Source organism: Oncorhynchus tshawytscha, linkage group LG09, assembly GCF_018296145.1.
Source record: "Oncorhynchus tshawytscha isolate Ot180627B linkage group LG09, Otsh_v2.0, whole genome shotgun sequence".
In the NCBI taxonomy this organism is placed as follows: Eukaryota; Metazoa; Chordata; class Actinopteri; order Salmoniformes; family Salmonidae; genus Oncorhynchus; species Oncorhynchus tshawytscha.
Window position 1 is genome coordinate 10,942,135 of NC_056437.1, and position 22,856 is coordinate 10,964,990.

Here is a 22,856-nt window from a genome sequence, read left to right on the forward strand (position 1 = left end):
TGTTTCAGCATGACAATGCCCTCGTGCACAGAGCGAGGTCCATACAGAAATGGTTTGGCGAGATCGGTGTGGAAGAACTTGACTGGCCTGCACAGACCCTGAACTCAACCCCATCGAACACCTTTGGGATGATTTGGAATGCTTACTGTGAGCCAGGCCTAATTGACCCAACATCAGTGCCCGACCTCACTAATGCTCTTGTGGCTGAATGGAAGTAAGTTTCTGCAGCAATTTTCCAACATCTTGTGGAAAGGCTTCCCAGAAGACTGGAGGCTGTTATAGCTGCAAAGGGGGGACCAACTCCATATTAATGCCCATGATTTTGGAATGAGATGTTCGACGAGCAGGTGTCCACATACTTTTGGTCATGTTATGTATATCTGACCCTCTCCAGTGTCTTCAGCCCCTGACAATAATGCATTTTAATGCATATGTTATAGAGGTATGTATGAGGCATTTGGCTACTGTGATGTGAATTCATCTACCAAGAGTAAATTCTGTAGTGCAGTACACTGTACCCCAGCACCTAGTGTACCTAGCTAGTACACAGTACTCCAGCATCTAGTGTACCTAGCTAGTACACAGTACTCCAGCACCTAGTGTGTACCTAGCTAGTACACAGTACTCCAGCACCTAGTGTGTACCTAACTAGTACACAGTACTCCAGCACCTAGTGTGTACCTAGCTAGTACACAGTACTCCAGCACCTAGTGTGTACCTAGCTAGTACACAGTACTCCAGCACCTAGTGTGTACCTAGCTAGTACACAGTACTCCAGCACCTAGTGTGTACCTAGCTAGTACACAGTACTCCAGCACCTAGTGTGTACCTAGCTAGTACACAGTACTCCAGCACCTAGTGTGTACCTAGCTAGTACACAGTACTCCAGCACCTAGTGTGTACCTAACTAGTACACAGTACTCCAGCACCTAGTGTGTACCTAGCTAGTACACAGTACTCCAGCACCTAGTGTGTACCTAGCTAGTACACAGTACTCCAGCACCTAGTGTGTACCTAGCTAGTACACAGTACTCCAGCACCTAGTGTGTACCTAGCTAGTACACAGTACTCCAGCACCTAGTGTGTACCTAGCTAGTACACAGTACTCCAGCACCTAGTGTGTACCTAGCTAGTACACATTCATGCTGCTTTGTGTGTTTACGCACAGTATACGTCAAGCACTTAGGTCCCCTCAGGCCAAGATGGTCTCCGCTGAGTTCAGAGGTCGGTAGTAGTGTTGTAGAATGCAACTCCATTAACCATAGACGCTTTGTAATTATAGACGGATAGACTCTGTTTAAATTGACATTATTCTTTGTTGACTGAGGTGAGTGAATGAAATTCAAAGGGCTTTATTGGCATGGGAAACATATAGATGTTTACATTGTCAAAGCAAATTAAATTGATAATAAACCAAAAGTGAAAAATGAACAGTAAATATTTCACTTACAAAAGTTCAAAAGGAATAGAGATGTTTCACATTGTCTAAATACAGTGTTTTATAACGATGTGCAAATATTTCTCTGTTTCTCGCTCTCTCTCCCTTTACAGGTCTGGGCATGGTAACCCCAGTGAATGACCTGCGTGGATCTGACTCTATCTCCTATGAGAAGGGAGAGAAGCTGCTCCGCTGTAAGCTAGCCGCCTTCTACCGCCTGACAGACCTCTTCGGCTGGTCCCAGCTCATCTACAACCACTTAACCGTAAGACAGCCTTCTAATGTACTTCTCTAGTGGCTGTATCCACTGCAATGTTATTAAAACAGACTTCTAGCCAGTATGAAACACCAGAAGAAATATGTAGGACAGGATCTTGTTTATTTTACTGCAGTACATTGTAGTGCTTTTGCACATTTAACCTGCAGAATATCTTTTCAGAAAGCTCAGCAGGAAAATGTAGAGTTGTCTTGGATGGTAAAATTAGTTGAGTAAGCATTATATTGTTGATGAAACATCAAAAGAATGTGAAAAATATTAACAACTGCATTCTAGTGTGTGTAATTCCCTAGGTTTGTTTGTTTGTTTGTTTGTTTTGTTTGTTTGTTTGGTTTGTTTGTTACTTGTTAAGACCACCATCTGCACTCATGTCTTCCAGGTACGGGTGAATTCAGATCAGGAGAGGTTCCTGATTGTCCCCTTTGGGCTTCTGTACAGTGAAGTCTCCGCCTCCAGTCTGGTAAGATTCTCCCCCAGTGTCTCACTCTTAACAGCTGCCTGCATAATGTGTGACAACGCTGTGAACTAATAGAATATGTTCATTTTATGTTATGCGTTTCAAGTAGTGATTAAATAAGCGATTGTCATTCAGCCTCCATCATCCAAACACAGAGGTTGTCCAACATGTAATTTTACCTGCAAATCAATTGTTAAAATGCCAGTATTTTTTTTTTTTAGACATCTGTGACATTTGTGTTCTGTGACAAAACTGCACATTTTAGTGGCCTTTTGATGTCCCCAGCACAAGGTGCACCTGTGTAATGACCATGCTGTTTAATCAGCTTCTTGATATGCCACGCCTGTCAGGATAATATTGGCAAAGGAGAAATGCGCACTAACAGGAATATAAACAAATGTATGCCAAAAATGTTAGAGAAATAAGCTTTTTGTGCGTATGGAACATTTCTGGGATATTTTATTTCAGCTCATGAAACATGGGACCAAAACTTTAACTATACTGAACAAACATATTATTGCAACATGTACTCTACAGTACTAACCTGTGTTAGTGACAGAGTGAAATGACCGAGTGAAAAGAAGGATGCCTGTACAGAATAAAATGATTCTCTTCATAACCGTTGATAATTTTAAGTATGGTGGTGGCTGTATTATGTTATGGGTATGCTTGTCATCGGCAAACACTAGGGAGCATAAAAATAAACGTAATAAAGCTAAGCACAGGCAAAATCCTAGAGGAAAACCTGGTTGTCTGTTTTCCAACAGTCACTGCGAGGAAATCTATGGCAAAAATTGAAAATGGCTGTCAAGCAATGATCGACAACTAACTTGACAGAGCTTTAAGAATTTAAGAACAATGTGCAAAATCTCTTAGACTTACCGAAAAAGCCTCGCAGCTGTAATCACTGCCAAAGGTGCTTCTGCAAAGTATTGACTCAGGGGTGTGAATACTTGTGCAAATGTGATATTTCTGTATAAAAACATGTTTGTACTTTGTCTTTATGGGGTATTGGAACATTTTTGAATTCAAGCTGAAACACAACAAAATGTGGATTAAGTCGAGAGCTATGATTACTTCCTGAAGACACTTTACATGCTGAGTCACTGGTCCTTCAAGGCCGAAACTGCCGTCAACTCTTCGCCCTCTGCCTGTATCATCTGTTTAGACTGTTAATTTCACTGACGCTGAGTTCGTGTTGTCTTGCCAATTTCTACTGTAAATCTGGCAAGACGGCACAAACCGATCTGGGACTCAGGCTAGCATCGTAAGATAAGTCACAAGGCATTGACTTTCTGCTGCCTGTCTGGTCCTATCCAAGGTATATGTTATTTGTTTAGATTAGTTTATTTTAGCAATAATACCTGAAGTTGCGTGTGACAACTCCTGACATGGGCTGTTCTGAGGCCTGAGGTGAAGCCAAGGGATACAGCCCTTTGAGGGAGTTGTCACACGAAACTACCTGTGTTCGATGGCATTATTGATTGTCTAAAACAGTTGACCAAATATTAATAATGAGTACATTTTGTTTTTGCATTCTGAAGTAGCTACCGAAGCGAGTTGGTTGTTTTTTTTCCTCATGTTTTGGCCCAGTTATTCATTCGAATCATTCTATTCATTCCACGTTGCTATGCTAAACAAATAATTGGCTTGTAGCTAGCTAGCAGAGATTCAATGCTAAAAAACACATGAACTTGAATAAATAATCATATCCAATAGGCAACAAGTATTTTGGTTGGCGTGTCCGAGCTAGCTAGTTTCACGTTCATTCTTGGGCTAGCTAGTCTACTGACACTGAAGTGATCTTATGTGTTAAATGATACATTGTTGCACAGGTCATAGTGGCAGACGGGCAGATTCATACAACCCCCAACTGTTGCAAAAATAATGGTAGCATGGAAAAGTAATGTATAGATGCTGAGTGAGATTAAGTTTATTCATTTCCTGCCTGGGCTGCGGGACAGTGGAATTATCACATTAACAGGTTGTGTGTGGTATTTTGTGGGGGGAGTTGTACCACAAATCCCACATACTGTATCAACCAATCAGCATCGAGGAACCAAACAACCAGTTTTTTTATAATAATTGTTCACTTTTTGATAATTTTATAGCATCACTGTGGGCTTTCATAAGGCATGGACTCACTGTTGCCTGTCTGGTCCCATCCCATTGAGCTACATTGTAATGTGTCTGATCATTTAAACTCTGTCACATCCTAGGTTAAGATTAATACACAAGGGGAGATAGTGGACCGAGGGAGCACCAACCTGGGGGTCAACCAGGCTGGCTTCACTCTCCACTCCGCCATCTACGCAGCTCGGCCAGACATCAAGTGCATCGTACACGTTCACACACCGGCTGGAGCTGCAGTAAGTTTCCAGCGATTCTAGCAACCGTTGTGGAAACAACCAGAGCAGCTCAGTACATCGGTTTGGCTCAGTAGGGTCACATTGTCATGCTCTTCTTAGTGATATGAGTTTTGGTAAAACTTGGGTCTTGAAATATAAGTGTCACTAGTCTCTTCCCATGAATTTGGCAGGAAACATGAGTAACAGTTGTCAACTACCCGATCTGTCGTGGTGAATAACTGCAGTCTGTCTGTGTTTCAGGTGTCGGCCATGAAGTGTGGCCTGCTGCCCATCTCTCCAGAGGCCCTGACCCTGGGGGAGGTGGCCTACCATGACTACCACGGCATCCTCATAGACGAGGAGGAGAACGTCCTCATACAGAAGAACCTGGGCCCAACCAGCAAGGTATCGGAGGGAGAGAGTGTGTCACACTCTAGTCCTTCCCCTTGGCCCTAACCCTCTAGTGAGAGAGAGAGTGTCACACTCTAGTCCTTCCCCTTGGCCCTAACCCTCTAGTGAGAGAGAGAGAGTGTCACACTCTAGTCCTTCCCCTTGGCCCTAACCCTCTTGTGAGAGAGAGAGTGTCACACTCTAGTCCTTCCCCTTGGCCCTAACCCTCTTGTGAGAGAGAGAGTGTCACACTCTAGTCCTTCCCCTTGGCCCTAACCCTCTTGTGAGAGAGAGAGAGTGTCACACTCTAGTCCTTCCCCTTGGCCCTAACCCTATTGTGAGAGAGTGTCACACTCTAGTCCTTCCCCTTGGCCCTAACCCTCTAGTGAGAGAGAGTGTCACACTCGAATCCTTCCCCTTGGCCCAACTCTCTCTAGTGCAGGGCCCTCCAACACTGTTCCTGGAGAGCTACCCTCTGCTAGATTAAGGTGGGAGTGAAAACCTACACGACAGTAGCTCTCCAGGAACAGTGGAGGGCCCTGGTATAGTGTTCACAGATTTAAAATGTCTGGATCGGTATAAGCTGTGTAATTGCCTTTATAGATCTACAACCTCTCAGGTTTAATGCCGAGGGGGATGGGAGTGAATTGGGACAAGCTACAAGCGAGTGTAGGTATACTGAGCACCTGTGTTTTGTATTTGTCCCCCAGGTCCTGATCCTGAGAAACCATGGTCTGGTGTCTGTTGGGGAGACTGTGGAGGAAGCCTTCTACTATATCCACAACCTGGTCACTGCATGTGAGATCCAGGTAGGACACTGCTTTCAGATCCTACTTGGATTTCTGTGAGAGTCTGTTCCAGGGCAGCTGCTCTGCTCCTATGCTGCTCTGCTCCTATGCTGCTCTGCTCCTATGCTGCTCTGCTCCTATGCTGCTCTGCTGCTCCTATGCTGCTCTGCTGCTCCTATGCTGCTCTGCTGCTCCTATGCTGCTCTGCTGCTGCTCCTATGCTGCTCTGCTGCTCCTATGCTGCTCTGCTCCTATGCTGCTCTGCTCCTATGCTGCTCTGCTGCTGCTCATATGCTGCTCTGCTGCTGCTCCTATGCTGCTCCTATGCTGCTCTGCTGCTGCTCCTATGCTGCTCTGCTGCTCCTATGCTGCTCTGCTGCTGCTCCTATGCTGCTCTGCTGCTGCTCCTATGCTGCTCTGCTGCTGCTCCTATGCTGCTCTGCTGCTGCTCCTATGCTGCTCTGCTGCTCCTATGCTGCTCTGCTCCAATGCTGCTCTGCTCCAATGCTGCTCTGCTCCAATGCTGCTCTGCTCCAATGCTGCTCTGCTCCAATGCTGCTCTGCTCCAATGCTGCTCTGCTCCAATGCTGCTCTGCTCCAATGCTGCTCCTATGCTGCTCTGCTGCTCTGCTGCTCCCAGCCTTCAATAAATGATACGTTGTGTTATTATAAAGAGAGGCTCATATTGTTACTCAGACACTGCTAGCTCTCTGAGCATTTGCCAAGTGTGATGCAGAGCAATTCATACCCAACAGAATACTTTCTTCTGCATGTGACATGACTGTGACTGATTGACTTTGTGTGTGTGTGTGTCTGTGTGTTTCCAGGTGCGCACCCTAGCCAGTGCTGGAGGGCCTGATAACCTGGTGATGCTGGACCCTGCTAAGTATAAGGCTCGGCCGCGGTGCTCTGAGCATGTCGAGGGCTCCACACACCCCAAGTGGCTGGTGGGGGAGCAGGAGTTTGAGGCTTACATGAGGATGCTGGATAACCTGGTAGGAAGGAACGTCCCTATTCAAGTTTATTACAAAAACATTGCATGACAATAGATGAAATGAACACATACAATAACAGAATGATAAACTACACCAAAAAAATGGTGTGAAATATATAAGTTCATGTTCTACTGTACAATTAGTGTTAACTTTCCATACAATGCTGGAAAAATATATATTTTCATATTCGTTTGAAGATATTCATGTAAGATTAAATTACTGATACTGTAGATGATTAACTACAGGGGTTGATATGCATTATCCACACTGCATTATCCTCACTGCATTATCCGCACAGCATTATCCTCACTGTATTACCACTACACCATTCTAACTGACTGCGTCTCCGTCTCTCTAGGGCTACAGGACGGGCTATCCCTACAGGTGCCCTGCCCTGAGAGACAAAGCTAAAAAGTTCAGCAGCGACGTAGAGATGGCTCCCTCAGCCACGGGCTACTCCTATGCCGAGGACAGTGACTCGGGCGCTCGCTCCCCTCTCAAACTCAGCTTTCAGAGGCAGCAGCGCGACAAGACCGGCTGGCTCAACTCGGGCCGGCCGGAAGAGGCCTACGAGGAAGGGCCCGACGGCGGCAGCCCCAAGTCGAAGACTAAGGTGTGGACGAACATTACACACGATCACGTCAAACCCTTGCTGCAGTCTCTCTCGTCCGGTGTCTGCGTGCCAAGCTGTATTACCAACTGCTTGGTCTGTGCCTACCTTATTGTTCATAGTTAGACATACAGTTCAGCTATTTGATGAATGGGCAGTGGGTTGGCACTCTAAGGTTCGGGGGGAAATGGATCCTGGGATGTAGTTAGAACCTGTGATATATCTACTTCTCCAGATGACTCCAGTGTTTGTATTAATACTCTATCCAGTCTGTTTAAACCCTTCTCTCTCTCTCTCTCTCTCTCTCTCTCTCTCTCTCTCTCTCTCTCTCTAGCCAGTCTGTTTAAACCTTTCTCTCTGTCTCTAGCCAGTCTGTTTAAACCTTTCTCTCTGTCTCTAGCCAGTCTGTTTAAACCCTCTCTCTCTCTCTAGCCAGTCTGTTTAAACCCCCTCTCTCTCTCTAGCCAGTCTGTTTAAACCCCCTCTCTCTGTCTAGCCAGTCTGTTTAAACCCCCTCTCTCTGTCTAGCCAGTCTGTTTAAACCCTTCTCTCTCCCCTCTCTCTCTCTCTAGCCAGTCTGTTTAAACCCTTCTCTCTCTCTAGCCAGTCTGTTTAAACCCTCTCTCTCTCTCTAGCCAGTCTGTTTAAACCCTCTCTCTCTCTCTCTCTAGCCAGTCTGTTTAAACCCCTCTCTCTCTCTCTCTCTCTCTCTAGCCAGTCTGTTTAAACCCTTCTCTCTCCCTCTCTCCCTCTCTCTCTCTCTGTCTCTCTCTCTAGCCAGTCTGTTTAAACCCTCTCTCTCTCTCTCTCTCTCTCTCTAGCCAGTCTGTTTAAACCCTTCTCTCTCTCTAGCCAGTCTGTTTAAACCTCTAAACCCTTCTCTCTCTCTCTCTCTCTCTCTCTCTCTGTCTCTAGCCAGTCTGTTTAAACCCTTCTCTCTCTCTCTCTCTAGCCAGTCTGTTTAAACCCTTCTCTCTCTCTCTCTGTCTCTAGCCAGTCTGTTTAAACCCTTCTCTCTCCCCTCTCTCTCTCTGTCTCTCTGTCTCTCTCTCTAGCCAGTCTGTTTAAACCCTTCTCTCTCTCTAGCCAGTCTGTTTCTCCTCTCTGTCTCTAGCCAGTCTGTTTAAACCCTTCTCTCTCTCTCTCTCTCTCTCTCTGTCTCTGTCTCTCTGTCTCTAGCCAGTCTGTTTAAACCCTTCTCTCTCTCTCTGTCTCTAGCAGTCACCCTTCTCTCTCTCTCTCTCTAGCCAAAATGTTTAAACCCTCTCTCTCTCTCTCTCTCTCTCTCTCTCTCTCTCTCTAGCCAGTCTGTTTAAACCCTCTCTCTCTCTCTCTCTCTCAGTCTGTTTAAACTCTCTCTCTCTCTCTCTCTCTGTCTCTCTCTCTCTCTCTCTGTCTCTAGCCAGTCTGTTTAAACCCTTCTCTCTCTCTCTCTCTCTCTCTCTCTCTCTCTCTCTCTCTCTCTGTCTCTAGCCAGTCTGTTTAAACCCTTCTCTCTCCCTCTCTCCCTCTCTCTCTCTCTCTCTGTCTCTCTCTCTAGCCAGTCTGTTTAAACCCTCTCTCTCTCTCTCTCTCTCTCTCTCTCTCTCTGTCTCTAGCCAGTCTGTTTAAACCCTTCTCTCTCTCTCTCTCTGTTCTCTCTCTCTCTCTCTAGCCAGTCTGTTTAAACCCTTCTCTCTCTAGCCAGTCTGTTTCTTCTCTCTCTCTCTCTAGCCAGTCTGTTTAAACCCTTCTCTCTCTCTCTCTCTAGCCAGTCTGTTTAAACCCTTCTCTCTCTCTCTCTCTCTCTCTGTCTCTCTGTCTCTCTCTGTAGCCAGTCTGTTTAAACCCTTCTCTCTCTAGCCTCTCTCTCTCTCTAGCCAGTCTGTTTAAACCCTAGCCTCTCTCTCTCTGTCTCTAGCCAGTCTGTTTAAACCCTTCTCTCTCTCTCTCTCTCTCTAGCCAGTCTGTTTAAACCCTTCTCTCTCTCTCTCTCTCTCTGTCTCTCTCTCTGTCTCTAGCCAGTCTGTTTAAACCCTTCTCTCTCTCTCTCTCTCTCTCTCTCTAGCCAGTCTGTTTAAACCCTCTCTCTCTCTCTAGCCAGTCTGTTTAAACCCTTCTCTCTCTCTAGCCAGTCTCTCTCTCTCTCTAGCCAGTCTGTTTAAACCCCCTCTCTCTCTCTCTAGCCAGTCTGTTTCCCTCTCTCTCTGTCTCTAGCCAGTCTGTTTAAACCCTTCTCTCTCTCTCTCTCTCTAGCCAGTCTGTTTAAACCCTTCTCTCTCTCTCAGTCTGTCTAAACCCTCTCTCTCTGTCTCTAGCCAGTCTGTTTAAACCCTTCTCTCTCCCTTCTAGCCAGTCTGTTTAAACCCCCTCTCTCTCTCTCTGTTCTCTCTCTCTAGCCAGTCTGTTTAAAGCCAGTCCCCTTCTCTCTCTCTCTAGCCAGTCTGTTTCTCTCTCTCTCTCTCTAGCCAGTCTGTTTAAACCCTTCTCTCTCTCTCTCTCTCTCTCTCTCTGTCTCTAGCCAGTCTGTTTAAACCCTTCTCTCTCTCTCTCTAGCCAGTCTGTTTAAACCCTTCTCTCTCTCTAGCCAGTCTGTTTAAACCTCTCTCTCTCTCTCTAGCCAGTCTGTTTAAACCCCCCTCTCTCTGTCTCTAGCCAGTCTGTTTCTCTCTCTCCCCCCTCTCTCTCTCTAGCCAGTCTGTTTAAACCCTCTCTCTCTGTCTAGCCAGTCTGTTTAAACCCTCTCTCTCTCTCTAGCCAGTCTGTTTAAACCCTTCTCTCTCTCTAGCCAGTCTGTTTAAACCCCTCTCTCTGTCTAGCCAGTCTGTTTAAACCCCCTCTCTCTCTCTCTCTCTAGCCAGTCTGTTTAAACCCCTCTCTCTCTCTCTAGCCAGTCTGTTTAAACCCTCTCTCTCTCTAGCCAGTCTGTTTAAGCCCCTTTAAACCCCTCTCTCTCTCTCTCTAGCCAGTCTCTCTCTCTAGCCAGCCTGTTTAAACCCTTGTTCTCTCTCTCTCTCCCCCTCTCTCTCTCTAGCCAGTCTGTTTAAACCCCTCTCTCTCTCTCTAGCCAGTCTGTTCTAGCCAAACCCCCTCTCTCTCTCTAGCCAGTCTGTTTAAACCCCCTCTCTCTGTCTCTAGCCAGTCTGTTTAAACCCCCTCTCTCTCTCTCTAGCCAGTCTGTTTAAACCCTTCTCTCTCTCTAGCCAGTCTGTTTAAACCCCTCTCTCTCTCTCTAGCCAGTCTGTCTTAAACTCTCTCTCTCTCTCTCTCCTCTCTCTCTCTCTCTCTCTCCTCTCTCTCTCTCTCTCTCTCTCTCTCTCTCTCTCTCTCTCTCTCTCTCTCTCTCTCTCTCTCTCTCTCTCTCTCTCTCTCTCTCTCTCTCTCTCTCTCTCTCTCTCTCTCTCTCTCTCTCTCTCTCTCTCTCTCTCTCTCTCCCTCCTCCCTCTAGCCAGTCTGTTTAAACCCCTCTCTCTGTCTCTAGCCAGTCTGTTTACACCCTCTCTCTCTCTCTCTCTCTCTCTCTCTAGCCAGTCTGTTTAAACCCCTCTCTCTCTCTCTCTCTCTCTCTCTCTCTCTCTCTCTCTCTCTCTCTCTCTCTCTCTCTCTCTAGCCAGTCTGTTTAAACCCTTCTCTCTCTCTCTCTCTCTCTCTCTCTCTCTCTCTCTCTCTCTCTCTCTAGCCAGCCTCTCTGTTTAAACCCTTCTCTCTCTCTCTCTCTCTCTCTCTCTCTCTCTCTCTCTCTCTCTCTCTCTCTCTCTCTCTCTCTCTCTCTCTCTCTCTCCAGCCTGTCTCTCTCTCTCTCTCTCTCTCTCTCTCTCTCTCTCTCTCTCTAGCCAGCCTCTCTCTCTCTCTCTCTCTCTCTCTCTCTCTCTCTCTCTCTCTCTCTCTCTCTCTCTCTCTCTCTCTCTCTCTCTCTCTCTCTAGCCAGCCTCTCTCTCTCTCTCTCCCTCTCTCTCTCTCTCTCTCTCTCTCTCTCTCTCTCTCTCTCTCTCTCTCTCTCTCTCTCTCTCTCTCTCTCTCTCTCTCTCTCTCTCTCTCTCTCTCTCTCTCTAGCCAGCCTGTTTAAACCCTTCTCTCTCTCTCTCTCTCTCTCTCTCGCCAGTCTGTTTAAACCCTTCTCTCTCTCTCTCTCTCTCTCTCTCTCTCTCTCTCTCTCTCTCTCTCTCTCTCTCTCTCTCTCTCTCTCTCTCTCTCTCTCTCTCTCTCTCTCTCTCTCTCTCTCTCTCTCTCTCTCCTCTCTCTCTCTCTCTCTCTCTCTCTCTCTCTCTCTCTCTCTCTAGCCAGTCTGTTTAAACCCTTCGCTCTCTCGTTCTCTCGCTCTCTCGTCCAAAAGACAACACTGCTTTAACTGTTTAAGACCGATGTATACATTTTCTCAATTCTCCGTTTCCATTCCTTTGAATATTAACTTCTTTGTTCCTAATCCCCACTCTGTCTAAAGTTGTTTTCTCTACTAACCTCTCTCTTAAGCAGTTGGTCCCTCGCTCTCTCTCTCCCCTCTGTTAGTCCCACTCCTCCCCTCTTTTCATCCTCTGTTCCCTAGAGCTTTAGGGTGCCAGCCCAGCTGTCCAGCGCATGCTGTGTTGCATGAGTAGCCAGATGCATTATGGGTGCTTGCTGGGAGGAAGAGTGATGTGGGCGTGGCTCTGATGTTGCTAACCAACCACTTCTGCTGCTTTGGAGTTCTTTTCGTTCCGTTCTGTCTGGTGTTGTGCGTCTGTAGCTTTTCTAACTGTGCACCCAGGGACGTTATTGCAGTGTGAAACTGAAGCATAATGGTGGATGCATTTACTAAAGCAAACCTCACACTGTTCAATGTTCAGATGTGTTGCACAACATCTTTTACTGCAGTTAATGAGATGAGGGTATGACAATATAATGATTACTAGCTAATCTAACAGAATCATACACTGAATTTATAGACAGTATTCCTGTTTTTAGATGCACTTTAAAGCTAGCATGCCCCTTTTTTTTTTTTTTTTTTTTTTAGCATTGTTTGATGTTTGCACCCAGGAAGTGACCTAATCAGCCAGACAGCTAATCACATCTGGAGCTTTTACAGTTAAAGTGAAAGACAGGGTGTATAGTGCTCAAGACCACTCTGCTTTCGGTATGGAATCGGAATTCCACGAGTCATAGCTTGCTTTTTTATGACTCCTCCCCCTCTATTCCCCAATCCTCAGCCATTCCCCCAAATGCCCCTAAATGATATAACATGCCATATTAGTTCCCCTCTTTCCAAGTTTCATTTCGGTTAAAAAATACTCAAACTCCTGAAGTGTTCCTATGCATGAGAGGACTTGTATAGTGGGTGAAAAAAGAAAAGGAAATTTGACCGGTCTAACTTCTGAAACGATTATCTCCTCTGGGAAAGTAGGAGAAAGTGTTGTTGTGAGACTCAGTACATATTCAGTGAGTATATCATGTTTACATGTCCATCCCATGTTCCTATCCTAGCTACAAACCATGCAGGTACCCTTTGCCTCTACCTCATCTAGTTTTTTTGATTTTGCACCTAACTGCTTTTATACAGCTCAGCCGAAACATTTCCTCAGCAGAAAAGAACCCATAGCTCATGCCTCTCCAAGGAAAAATACAGAGTAACTTTTCTGAAAGAGCACTGATGTGCATGGAGGCTTAAGTTAGATTTACTTGTTGCTCATTCAATCATATCTGTTAAAGAAAGGTCTCCTATTTTATTTATTTTTTCCTCTGTCTCGGGCTGAGCATTACCTATGTTCAGGTTTAAACAACTCTGTCAAGAACTCCAGAAACAGTCCTGTTCATTACCTTCCAAAAATGACAGCTCCAGAGTATTTCTTCTTAGTTGTTCTCTACTTCTGTCATATAAAACATGTCAGTAGTAGATGAAAATACCATAGAAGCCAGGGCATCCCTTTATATCTAAACGTAAACTAAAGACCCTTTAACTTGTATATCGTGCAATTATTTTTTGGGGAGGGGGGGGGGTGTGTATTTTTGATTTTTCTCCAATTAGTTTTTCAGTCAGTCAGTGGTGGACGAGTGTCTCGTCTGTCGTTGTGTTTCTCTCTTTATCCCTGTTGTCCTGTTACTATTACTGTACGTTACGTTAGCCTGGGAAATGACTTGGTGATGCTCACGCCTCACCCAACTGCCACTGTCTCGCTGGTCCACATAGCTTCTACTGTACTGTAAGCCAGCACCATCTCCTCACCCCTCTACGTCCTCACCCCTCCACGTCCTCACCCCCTGCCTCACCCCTCCACGTCCTCACCCCCTGCCTCACCCCTCCACGTCCTCACCCCCTGCCTCACCCCTCCACGTCCTCACCCCTCCACCACCTCACCCCTCCACTTCTTCACCCCTCCCTCTTCCACAGTCTCTCGTCATCTTGTGATGCCTTCAGTTGCTCTTTTGTGTGTTTTTGTTGTCATTTGTATCTGTTATTGAAATCTAACCGCAAGAGTATCAATGATGATGATGATGGTGCGTCTTCGAGTAATGTAGGAGGACCTACTCATTTCCATCAAGTCAATAAGAAAGGGTCAGATGCTTGGCCTTTAGGTAATGGGATAGGGTAACTTGATACTGAAAAGCACTGACTAGAACTGTTGTAACAGCGAGCCATCTTGACAAAAGGTGCATCATCATTGGTTCACTGCCTCCAGGTGTAATATATATAGAACTCCTTCACAGAATCATTTGTACCTTCTCCTCCATTATTTCTGTTTGAAAAGCATGACCTATTTATTATAATTCTTTAAAGCCTGCATAGTCTGTATATTTCTAGATTTTGTTTGCTTTTTTTTCATGTTATTTTGGCTGCCTCATTTTGTTTATTTTAATTGTTGCTATGGTGATTACAGTGGACAAATGAGGAAGGAATGCGACAGGCTGCAGTGGCCAATCAGTTTGTCCCGCTCAACACAAACCCCAAGGAGGTGCTGGAGATGAGGAACAAGGTATGATGTTGATACAGGCGTTGGTAGGCTGTCATTTCAACATGGCTTTGGTCTCGACCATCTGCCCTACTCCCGAAGTGTGTATTTCTCTTGCACACTCCCCATTATGGATTTAAAAGCACTGGATTTGTGTAAGGATTGCTAGAAAGGGAGATTCCACCATTGATAAATCCATGAGAGGTCATGTATAAGTGCACACTTCGGGAGAAGGGTAGAGAATCTAGATGTTTTTCTGTCTTGACCGTGGCTTTGTATCCAAAACCTCTCTGTCTGTCGACTACCACCGTCCTCTAGATCAGAGAGCAGAACCTGAAGGACATCACAACGGCAGGGCCAGAGTCCCAGGTGCTGTGTGCTGGAAGCATGGTGGATCGCTCCTTTATCCAGGTGAGTCCCTCCTGCACTACGCCCCTCCTGCACTACGCCCCACAGCCAGGCAACCCCTGCAAAATGGCAATATGTGTGCTGCTTACCCTGAGTCAGACCTGCATTCAAATACTATTTGAAATCGTTTAGAAATTCTTAAACTGGGCTGGATTGAGTTGCCTGGTGCAATGTAACAAATACAATAGTTCCAAAACTGCAACCCTGCCCTCTAAGCACACTAAAGCAAATGCTAGAAGTATTTGAATGATTTCGAGTAGTATTTGAACCCAAGTTTGACCTGACCCCCCACCCCGCCCCCACCCGGCTGATATTTAAGTGAACTTAACTTACCTTATTCTTTGACCACAGAGAAGTTCAGTGTGGCAGGTAAGTAACATGGCGGTTAGAGGTAAACCTCATGCTGCGTCACAGGCCGCGTTGTGTTCATCTCCTTTGGTTGATTTGGGTTTGCCGCCTCCTTTTGTTGGCTAGCCCCAACATGCCGTTAGCCTTCAGGTCTGTCAGATTGCTAACATGACTTCAGAGTTGAGTTTGCATGTTGTTGGTTTACCCTCTGAGGTCCTGTTCATTATCTGACCTTGGTTGGATCCCACTCATTTGCTGTTAGTCAAATTGTGTTAACTTACACGCTTATTTCTCTCTATGAGAGAATTAGTTTTTGAGGAGATTGCAGAGGCCATTGTTGGAGTGTTTATGTTCTAAACCTTAGGACCTTTATTGTTACCTGAATCGAACAATAACTGCTGGTTGTCTCTGAATTGTTTCTTCACTGTTTAGCTGTAACTGTTGGTAGCGTCATTTCAGAGATATGATTTAAATATACTGTCTTATGCATTGCACTCGGTTTGTGTTTTCAGTACATTCACACTTCTATGTGAAGTGTGGTCTTGCAATGCATGGGCCTGGCATCTTTCTTACCATTATCATGCTTGACTGCCCCATTTTCCTCACTGAAACAAACTCTGCATGTGTGTGTGTGTGTGTGTGTGTACTGTATGGTCGTGTGTGTACTGTATGGTCGTGTGTGTACTGTATGGTGTGTGTGTACTGTATGGTGTGTGTGTACTGTATGGTGTGTGTGTACTGTATGTGTGTGTGTACTGTGTGTGTGTGTGTGTACTGTATGTGTGTGTGTGTGTACTGTATGTGTGTGTGTGTGTACTGTATGTGTGTGTGTACTGTATGTGTGTGTGTGTGTGTACTGTATGGACGTGTGTGTACTGTATGGTGTGTGTGTACTGTATGGTGTGTGTGTGTGTGTACTGTATGGTGTGTGTGTGTGTACGGCAGGGTTTCTGTTAGGAAAATGTGGCGCTGGACAACGTGACCGGGAACATTTTAATTGAAAGAAATTCACCAGACCCACGTATTGGGTGTGTAACCTATTAGAGCTTAAATTCCACGATGCTCAGAATGACAGAAATCACATTTAGATTATGGTAATTCATCTTAACAAAACATGCAACTCCTGTAATGAAGCAGCCAATAAAACCTCCATTTTCAAACATTTACCAAAATGCAAATTGGGGCAAAACACCATTTTAAACAGCGCATTTGATATGATCGGTATAGGACAGATGACAATCCCTGTTTGAAATTTAGAAAGAGGGTGAATCTAAAGATACAACAACTAGCATGGGTTGCTAATATGACTAGGATTGTTCCTTTTGGCTTCTGCACAACGAAAGAAAGTTGATATGAAAACCAATAGAACAGGAGAGGAATGTCGCATCAGGAAGTCTTCCATAGGCCGCGCGTGACAAAAGGCCTAAATGATTATTGAGTTGCAGCTGTCAGCGGAAAAACATCTCAAATATGTGAAGACAATGTGTCTGGAGTATCATTTTAAAATGTTGAGACGAGGATGAGGAGTGGTGTGTGGCGAAAATAGTCGCACCTATAGGCTATCTCTAGAATGAATCCATTCGGCTGTCTTCTGGGAAATGATGTAAATATATCACTAGCCACTTTAAACAATGCTACCTTATATAATGTTACTTACCCTACATTATTCATCTCATATGCATACGTAGATACTGTACTCTATATCATCGACTGCATCCTTATGTAATACATGTATCACTAGCCACTTTAACTATGCCACTTGGTTTACATACTCATCTCATATGTATATACTGTACTCGATATCATCTACTGTATCTTGCCTATGCTGCTCTGTACCATCACTCATTCATATATCCTTATGTACATATTCTTTATCCCCTTACACTGTGTATAAGACAGTAGTTTTTTTGGAATTGTTAGTTAGATTACTTGTTCGTTATTACTGCATTGTCGGAACTAGAAGCACAAGCATTTCGCTACACTCGCATTAACATCTGCTAACCATGTGTATGTGACAAATAAAATTTGATTTGATTTTGATTTGATGCCAGGTAGTCCTGAGGCATGGTCCTAGGTCTCAGGTCCTCTGAGAGAGAGAGAGAGAATTAGAGAGAGCATACTTAAATTCACACAGGACACAGGATAAGACAGAAGTACTCCAGATATAACAAACTGACCCTAGCCCCCCGACACAAACTACTGCAGCATAAATACTGGAGGCTGAGACAGGAGGGGTCAGGAGACACTGTGGTCCCATCCGATGATAACCCCGGACAGGGCCAAACAGGAAGGATATAACCCCACCCACTTTGCCAAAGCACAGCCCCTACACCACTAGAGGGGTATCTTCAACCACCAACTTACCAGCCTGAGACGGGGGGGGGGGCAGTGTCCAGTGGAAACGCTTTAAAATACCTTTCCCTTGCGTAAAAACGGCTTTCTGTCCTGAGCTCACTGGAGTGGGAAATTCTGAGTGCCTGGAATAGAATAGTTGATACAATCTTGCAAGTTTGCTAGAGAGCTTCAGGACTGATCCAGTTGATTGATTAGATACAATGTTGCACTTCACTAGCTGTAGCTCAAGTCAAGACCGATAGAAAGGGAGGCAGACAGGCTGAGTAGAGAGATGAGTAGAGAGATGACTGGGATTTGAAAGAACCAGAATTTTCATTATTTATGTTTTTATTTGTCGGCTTTATGTATTTTTACCTGGTTGATCAAGGTCAACGGCTGTATTGGACATTGAGTTCCATGCACTCGCTTAGGCCAGTGATCACACGGTGTATCAGTGTGTCCATATGGCAGAGGCCAGTGATCACGGTGTATCAGTGTGTCCATATGGCAGAGGCCAGTGATCACGGTGTATCAGTGTGTCCATATGGCAGAGGCCAGTGATCACGGTGTATCAGTGTGTCCTTATGGCAGAGGCCAGTGATCACGGTGTATCAGTGTGTCCGTATGGCAGAGGCCAGTGATCACAGTGTGTCCATATGGCAGAGGCCAGTGATATGGCAGAGGCCAGTGATCACGGTGTATCAGTGTGTCCATATGGCAGAGGCCAGTGATCACGGTGTATCAGTGTGTCCATATGGCCAGTGATCACGGTGTATCAGGCCAGTGATCACGGTGTATCAGTGTGTCCATATGGCAGAGGCCAGTGATCACGGTGTATCAGTGTGTCCATATGGCAGAGGCCAGTGAGTGTGTCCATATGGCAGAGGCCAGTGATCACGGTGTATCAGTGTGTGGCAGAGGCCAGTGATGTGTATCAGTGTGTCCATATGGAGAGGCCAGTGATCACGGTGTATCAGTGTGTCCATATGGCAGAGGCCAGTGATCACGGTGTATGTGTCCATATGGCAGAGGCCAGTGATCCAGTGTGTCCGTATGGCAGAGGCCAGTGATCACTGTGTGTCCGTATGGCAGAGGCCAGTGATCACACTGTGTCCGTATGGCAGAGGCCAGTGATCACGGTGTATCAGTGTGTCCGTATGTCAGTTGCCAGTGATCACTGTGTGTCCGTATGGCAGAGGCCAGTGATCACACTGTGTGTCCGTATGGCAGAGGCCAGTGATCACACTGTGTGTCCATATGGCAGAGGCCAGTGATCACACTGTGTGTCCGTATGGCAGAGGCCAGTGATCACACTGTGTGTCCGTATGGCAGAGGCCAGTGATCACACTGTGTGTCCATATGGCAGAGGCCAGTGATCACACTGTGTGTCCATATGGCAGAGGCCAGTGATCACGGTGTATCAGTGTGTCCGTATGGCAGAGGCCAGTGATCACACGGTGTATCAGTGTGTCCGTATGGCAGAGGCCAGTGATCACACGGTGTATCAGTGTGTCCGTATGGCAGAGGCCAGTGATCACACGGTGTATCAGTGTGTCCGTATGGCAGAGGCCAGTGATCACACGGTGTATCAGTGTGTCCGTATGGCAGAGGCCAGTGATCACAGTGTGTCCGTATGTCAGTGTATCAGTGTGTCCGTATGGCAGAGGCCAGTGATCACACGGTGTATCAGTGTGTCCGTGGCAGAGGCCAGTGATCCGGTGTATCAGTGGTCCGTATGGCAGAGGCCAGTGATCACACGGTGTATCAGTGTGTCCGTATGGCAGAGTGGCCAGTGATGGCAGAGGCCAGTGACACGGTGTATCAGTGTGTCCGTATGGCAGAGGCCAGTGATCACACGGTGTATCAGTGTGTGGCAGAGGCCAGTGATCACACGGTGGTCCAGAGGCCAGTGATCACAGTGTGTGTATGGCAGAGGCCAGTGATCACACGGTGTATCAGTGTGTCCATATGGCAGAGGCCAGTGATCACGGTGTATCAGCTGATGCTCTCGCATTAGTTTAATTGGTATTTGTATATTTTAATTCAGATTTGTATGATTTAACCACGCAACAGTGATTTTGAGAAATGAGAACGTTATTATGGGGTGGCAGGTAGCCTAGTGGTTAGAGCGTTGGGCCAGTAACCGAGAGTTTGCTGGATTGAATCCCTGAGCTGACAAGGTAAAAATCTGTCGTTCTGCCCCTGAACAGGCAGTTAACCCACTGTTCCCCAGTAGGCTGTCATTGTAAATAAGAATTTGTTCTTAACGGACTTGCCTAGTTAAATAAAGGGTAAAAAAATAATAATAACGAAATGTAACTGTTCCATGAAAATGCGAATATGAAAATCATAACTAGCACCCAGATCAGTAGAAATGAAACTCACACGCCGCCTATGAAGTCTTTAACAGAATCGACTCTGGTCGGATTTTCAAACAATGCCTCATAATATGAAGTCAAATATTCAGGTTTCAAACAATTAAGTATGGTTTAAAAACATATATACAGCTCACATTGTGACGCGCTGATGGCCTGCCTATCGTTGTGTTTCTCTCGGTCAATTTGGCCGGCAACAATTGTATTTATTGGCTTTATTTTGTATTTATTTCTGCCAAATGCCAGCAATTACTGGCTAACGGAAACCCTGGTGTGTGTGTGTGTGTGTGTTCTGTGTGTGTGTTCTGTGTGTGTGTTCTGTGTGTGTGTGTGTGTGTGTTCGTGTGTGTCTGTGTGTGTGTGCGTTCTGTGTGTGTGTGTGTGTTCTATGAACGTGCGTGTGTGCTCGGGCTGGGTTATGCCCCCCTCACTCAGTTTACTATTACAGGACGCCCCTCTGTCTGACTGTACGGACACTATTGCCGACCTCGATCTGTCAGAGGCCAATAGCCCTGCTAAGTCTTTTAGAAAGGTACTTCCTGACCATCCATGACCTCTCACATGACCTCTCACCTCTCTGATGCTACTCTGTGTGATTTCATGAATAGACCCTATTGTCCAGACTCGAACTGCTTTGAAATGCTCCATACTAGTATCAACTTATTTCGAAAATGTCAGTGTTGTCACAATTTCAAATCGATGCTAAGATTTAATTTTGGGACGCACAACAGGCCTGTTTTTAAGCAAGAATTTGTCTTGTGTCCCTCCCTGTCTGTACCTCTAGGGGGAGCTAGTGACAGCTTCTAAGGCCATCATAGAGAAGGAGTACCAGCCACGTGTCATCATCAACAAGAAAGGCCCTAACCCCTTCAATAAGCAGTATGACCAGGAGCTGGAGGATTACCGCAAAGAGGTGGAACTCAAACAGAAAGGACCCGATGGTAAGACCTGCCACCGTTCTGCTCTTAGGGCACGTTTGACCTAAAATAACCAACTGCAGTGTTTTCACCATTTTATACCCTATTTTCTCCATTTAATTTGTAGTAGCAGTAGCAAGACACAACAGCAAAGATTCAGAATCACAATAAATCGGTGGGGTCTGATGTAGTTCTCCACAAAGTTCCCAGAACCCACGACCCGTCACCAAGCAGGGCGACATGGAGAGAAACTGTTGTTGCATCATTCATCCAGTACAGGGTGAAGAGTCCTTCCAGCTCTCTTCAGCTGGGCCTGGAGAGGGCCTGTCCCCCTCTACCTCACCACAGAAGCCCCCACTGCTGCCAAAGCCCCTCTGTATCCCAGAACAGGGAGCTGGAGTTGGACTGGTCATCCCTGGGGTTTCTGAGCCTACCCCCACAGCCTCCTCCAAGGCTGCCTCTCCCTCCTCCTCTCTCCCCAGCCGAGACATTCTGACTGGGTCAGGGGGCAGTCAGGGGAGCCCAGGGACGTCCACGGGGTCGGGGACTGGGGGCTACGGGGAAGAGTCCCCCTCAGAGTCTCCTCACAAGGAGTTTCACTGTGCCGTGCTGAAGGCTCTCAGCACCACCAACACAGAGCTGCCTGCCCTCACTGAGGTTCCAGGTACTGACTGCAGACTGACTCTGGCCTGCCCTCGTGCGCTCCGTCCTGAACTCTGACCTTTGACTGGAGTCCCTGTCCCTTCTCTCTCTCTCTCTGAGGTTAATCCTGCTCCTGTCCTGCCCACTACTAGGCCCCCAATCCCCAATTCCCCCATACCCGTCTGTCTTCTGCCTATCCACCTTCCTCCTGGTTCAGGTTGCAAAAGGTCCAGGTTTTCCATAAATCCCAGTTGGAGTTTTCCCGTAATCAAAAGGGAATCAGCGGGGAGGGAATCCTCCAACTGGGAATCATTCAACCAGTATTTCTGGAAAACCTGGGAATTTTGGGATAAGTTTCCAGAATTTTGCAACCCTCCCCTACCATCTGATTTGACTGATCTCTGTTTAACCAATGGAATCCTAATGCTGGTTGTGGTTCTCCAAGGAAGCCTTCCCAAATGAACATGAATGACCCCTCTCATCAATCACTCCTGGGAAAGAGACTCTTCCTCCAACATCCTCCTCCTCTTCCTAACACGGACCTGTGGTCCTTTTTGGGGTTGGTGTGTAAATGTTTACTACTAATCATCTAGTGTCTCCAATGGAAGCGGTTCCTTCTCTGGGACGACGGTGGACTTACATGGGTCTGGGGGCTTTGTTACTTCCTCAGTGTGTGACTGTCTATCCTCTAATAATAATCAATACCTGTGTTTTCCTCTGCTGTTTTCTGACTGTGCTATTTTCATTTACTGTATGTGGTGGTTTAAAGGTGATGTGTGTTTTAAAAAATTTAAAAAATGAAATCAGTTATTGACAATCTTGAAAAATCCATAATTTCATTGCTCTAATCTAACCTCTTGACAAACTATTTCATTTGTGAAATGGACTTTTAAATAAAGTTTGATTTAATTTCCTCCCCCAGACTCCTCAGATGCGTTACCAGAGCCTGAGGAAGAGGTTAAGGGTCAGAGTCCGACCCGCACACCACCCAGCACCCCTGTCAGAGCAGAGGAAGGTTAGTTGGCCTAGTCTGCCCGGCAACAAGCACAACATTTCAGCATGGCTTCATCTGGGTGACTATTGAGTGACAACATTCAGGGTCAAGGGTCAACAACAAGAAATGCTGGGACTGGGCTTCCTTTCTATGTCTTCCTTTGATGTCTTTAACATTGTAACTGTAGGTGCTGTTGAATGTGATGTTGAATGTGTAATAACAGGCCAAGAGGTTTGAGGCTAATTGAGGTCGGTAGGGGGGTGAATTGGATTGTATGGGAAACAAACCAACTGTAAGGTCAGGTGATGTTCAGTGGAATTCAGATGGAGGATTATGACATTTTCATTCCAAGGAATATCCTCTTAGATTATGATTCCTCAAGATCAGTAGATTTCTACAAATGGGTACTATACCAAAGAGCCATAACTTTTAGACAGCTGGGTGATTTGTCTTTCTTACGTGAGATTAAGATTGAAGTTGGTTATGATATTTTAAGAAAACATTTTGTTTTATATTATATTTATCCCTCTTGGTCTTTTATTACGGTTGGATTACACCTTTTAACGATGGCAAGAGAATGTCCAATATAGTGACATTACTGGTTCTAAACCCATATGGCAGGAGAATGTCCAATAT

At 45.9% G+C, this 22,856-nt stretch overlaps 1 protein-coding gene across 23 annotated transcripts in view; it reads left to right on the forward strand.

Moving 5' to 3' along the window:
• The window catches only part of LOC112257364 (alpha-adducin), a 64,300-nt gene that overhangs the window by 36,521 nt on the left and 4,923 nt on the right, over positions 1-22,856 (forward strand). For 9 of the 23 annotated variants that reach the window (XM_042326507.1, XM_042326509.1, XM_042326517.1 and 6 more), the window contains 14 exons: positions 1,552-1,703; positions 2,095-2,175; positions 4,392-4,541; positions 4,782-4,925; positions 5,621-5,719; positions 6,526-6,693; positions 7,052-7,399; positions 14,131-14,226; positions 14,521-14,613; positions 14,962-14,979; positions 20,116-20,199; positions 20,452-20,608; positions 20,859-21,248; positions 22,149-22,241. In XM_042326507.1, the coding sequence (XP_042182441.1) occupies positions 1,552-1,703; positions 2,095-2,175; positions 4,392-4,541; positions 4,782-4,925; positions 5,621-5,719; positions 6,526-6,693; positions 7,052-7,399; positions 14,131-14,226; positions 14,521-14,613; positions 14,962-14,979; positions 20,116-20,199; positions 20,452-20,608; positions 20,859-21,248; positions 22,149-22,241 (2,073 nt within the window). The remainder of the gene's footprint in view (positions 1-1,551; positions 1,704-2,094; positions 2,176-4,391; positions 4,542-4,781; positions 4,926-5,620; positions 5,720-6,525; positions 6,694-7,051; positions 7,400-14,130; positions 14,227-14,520; positions 14,614-14,961; positions 14,980-20,115; positions 20,200-20,451; positions 20,609-20,858; positions 21,249-22,148; positions 22,242-22,856) is intronic. The other 14 variants (XM_042326508.1, XM_042326510.1, XM_042326526.1 and 11 more) reach the window with 7 other exon arrangements.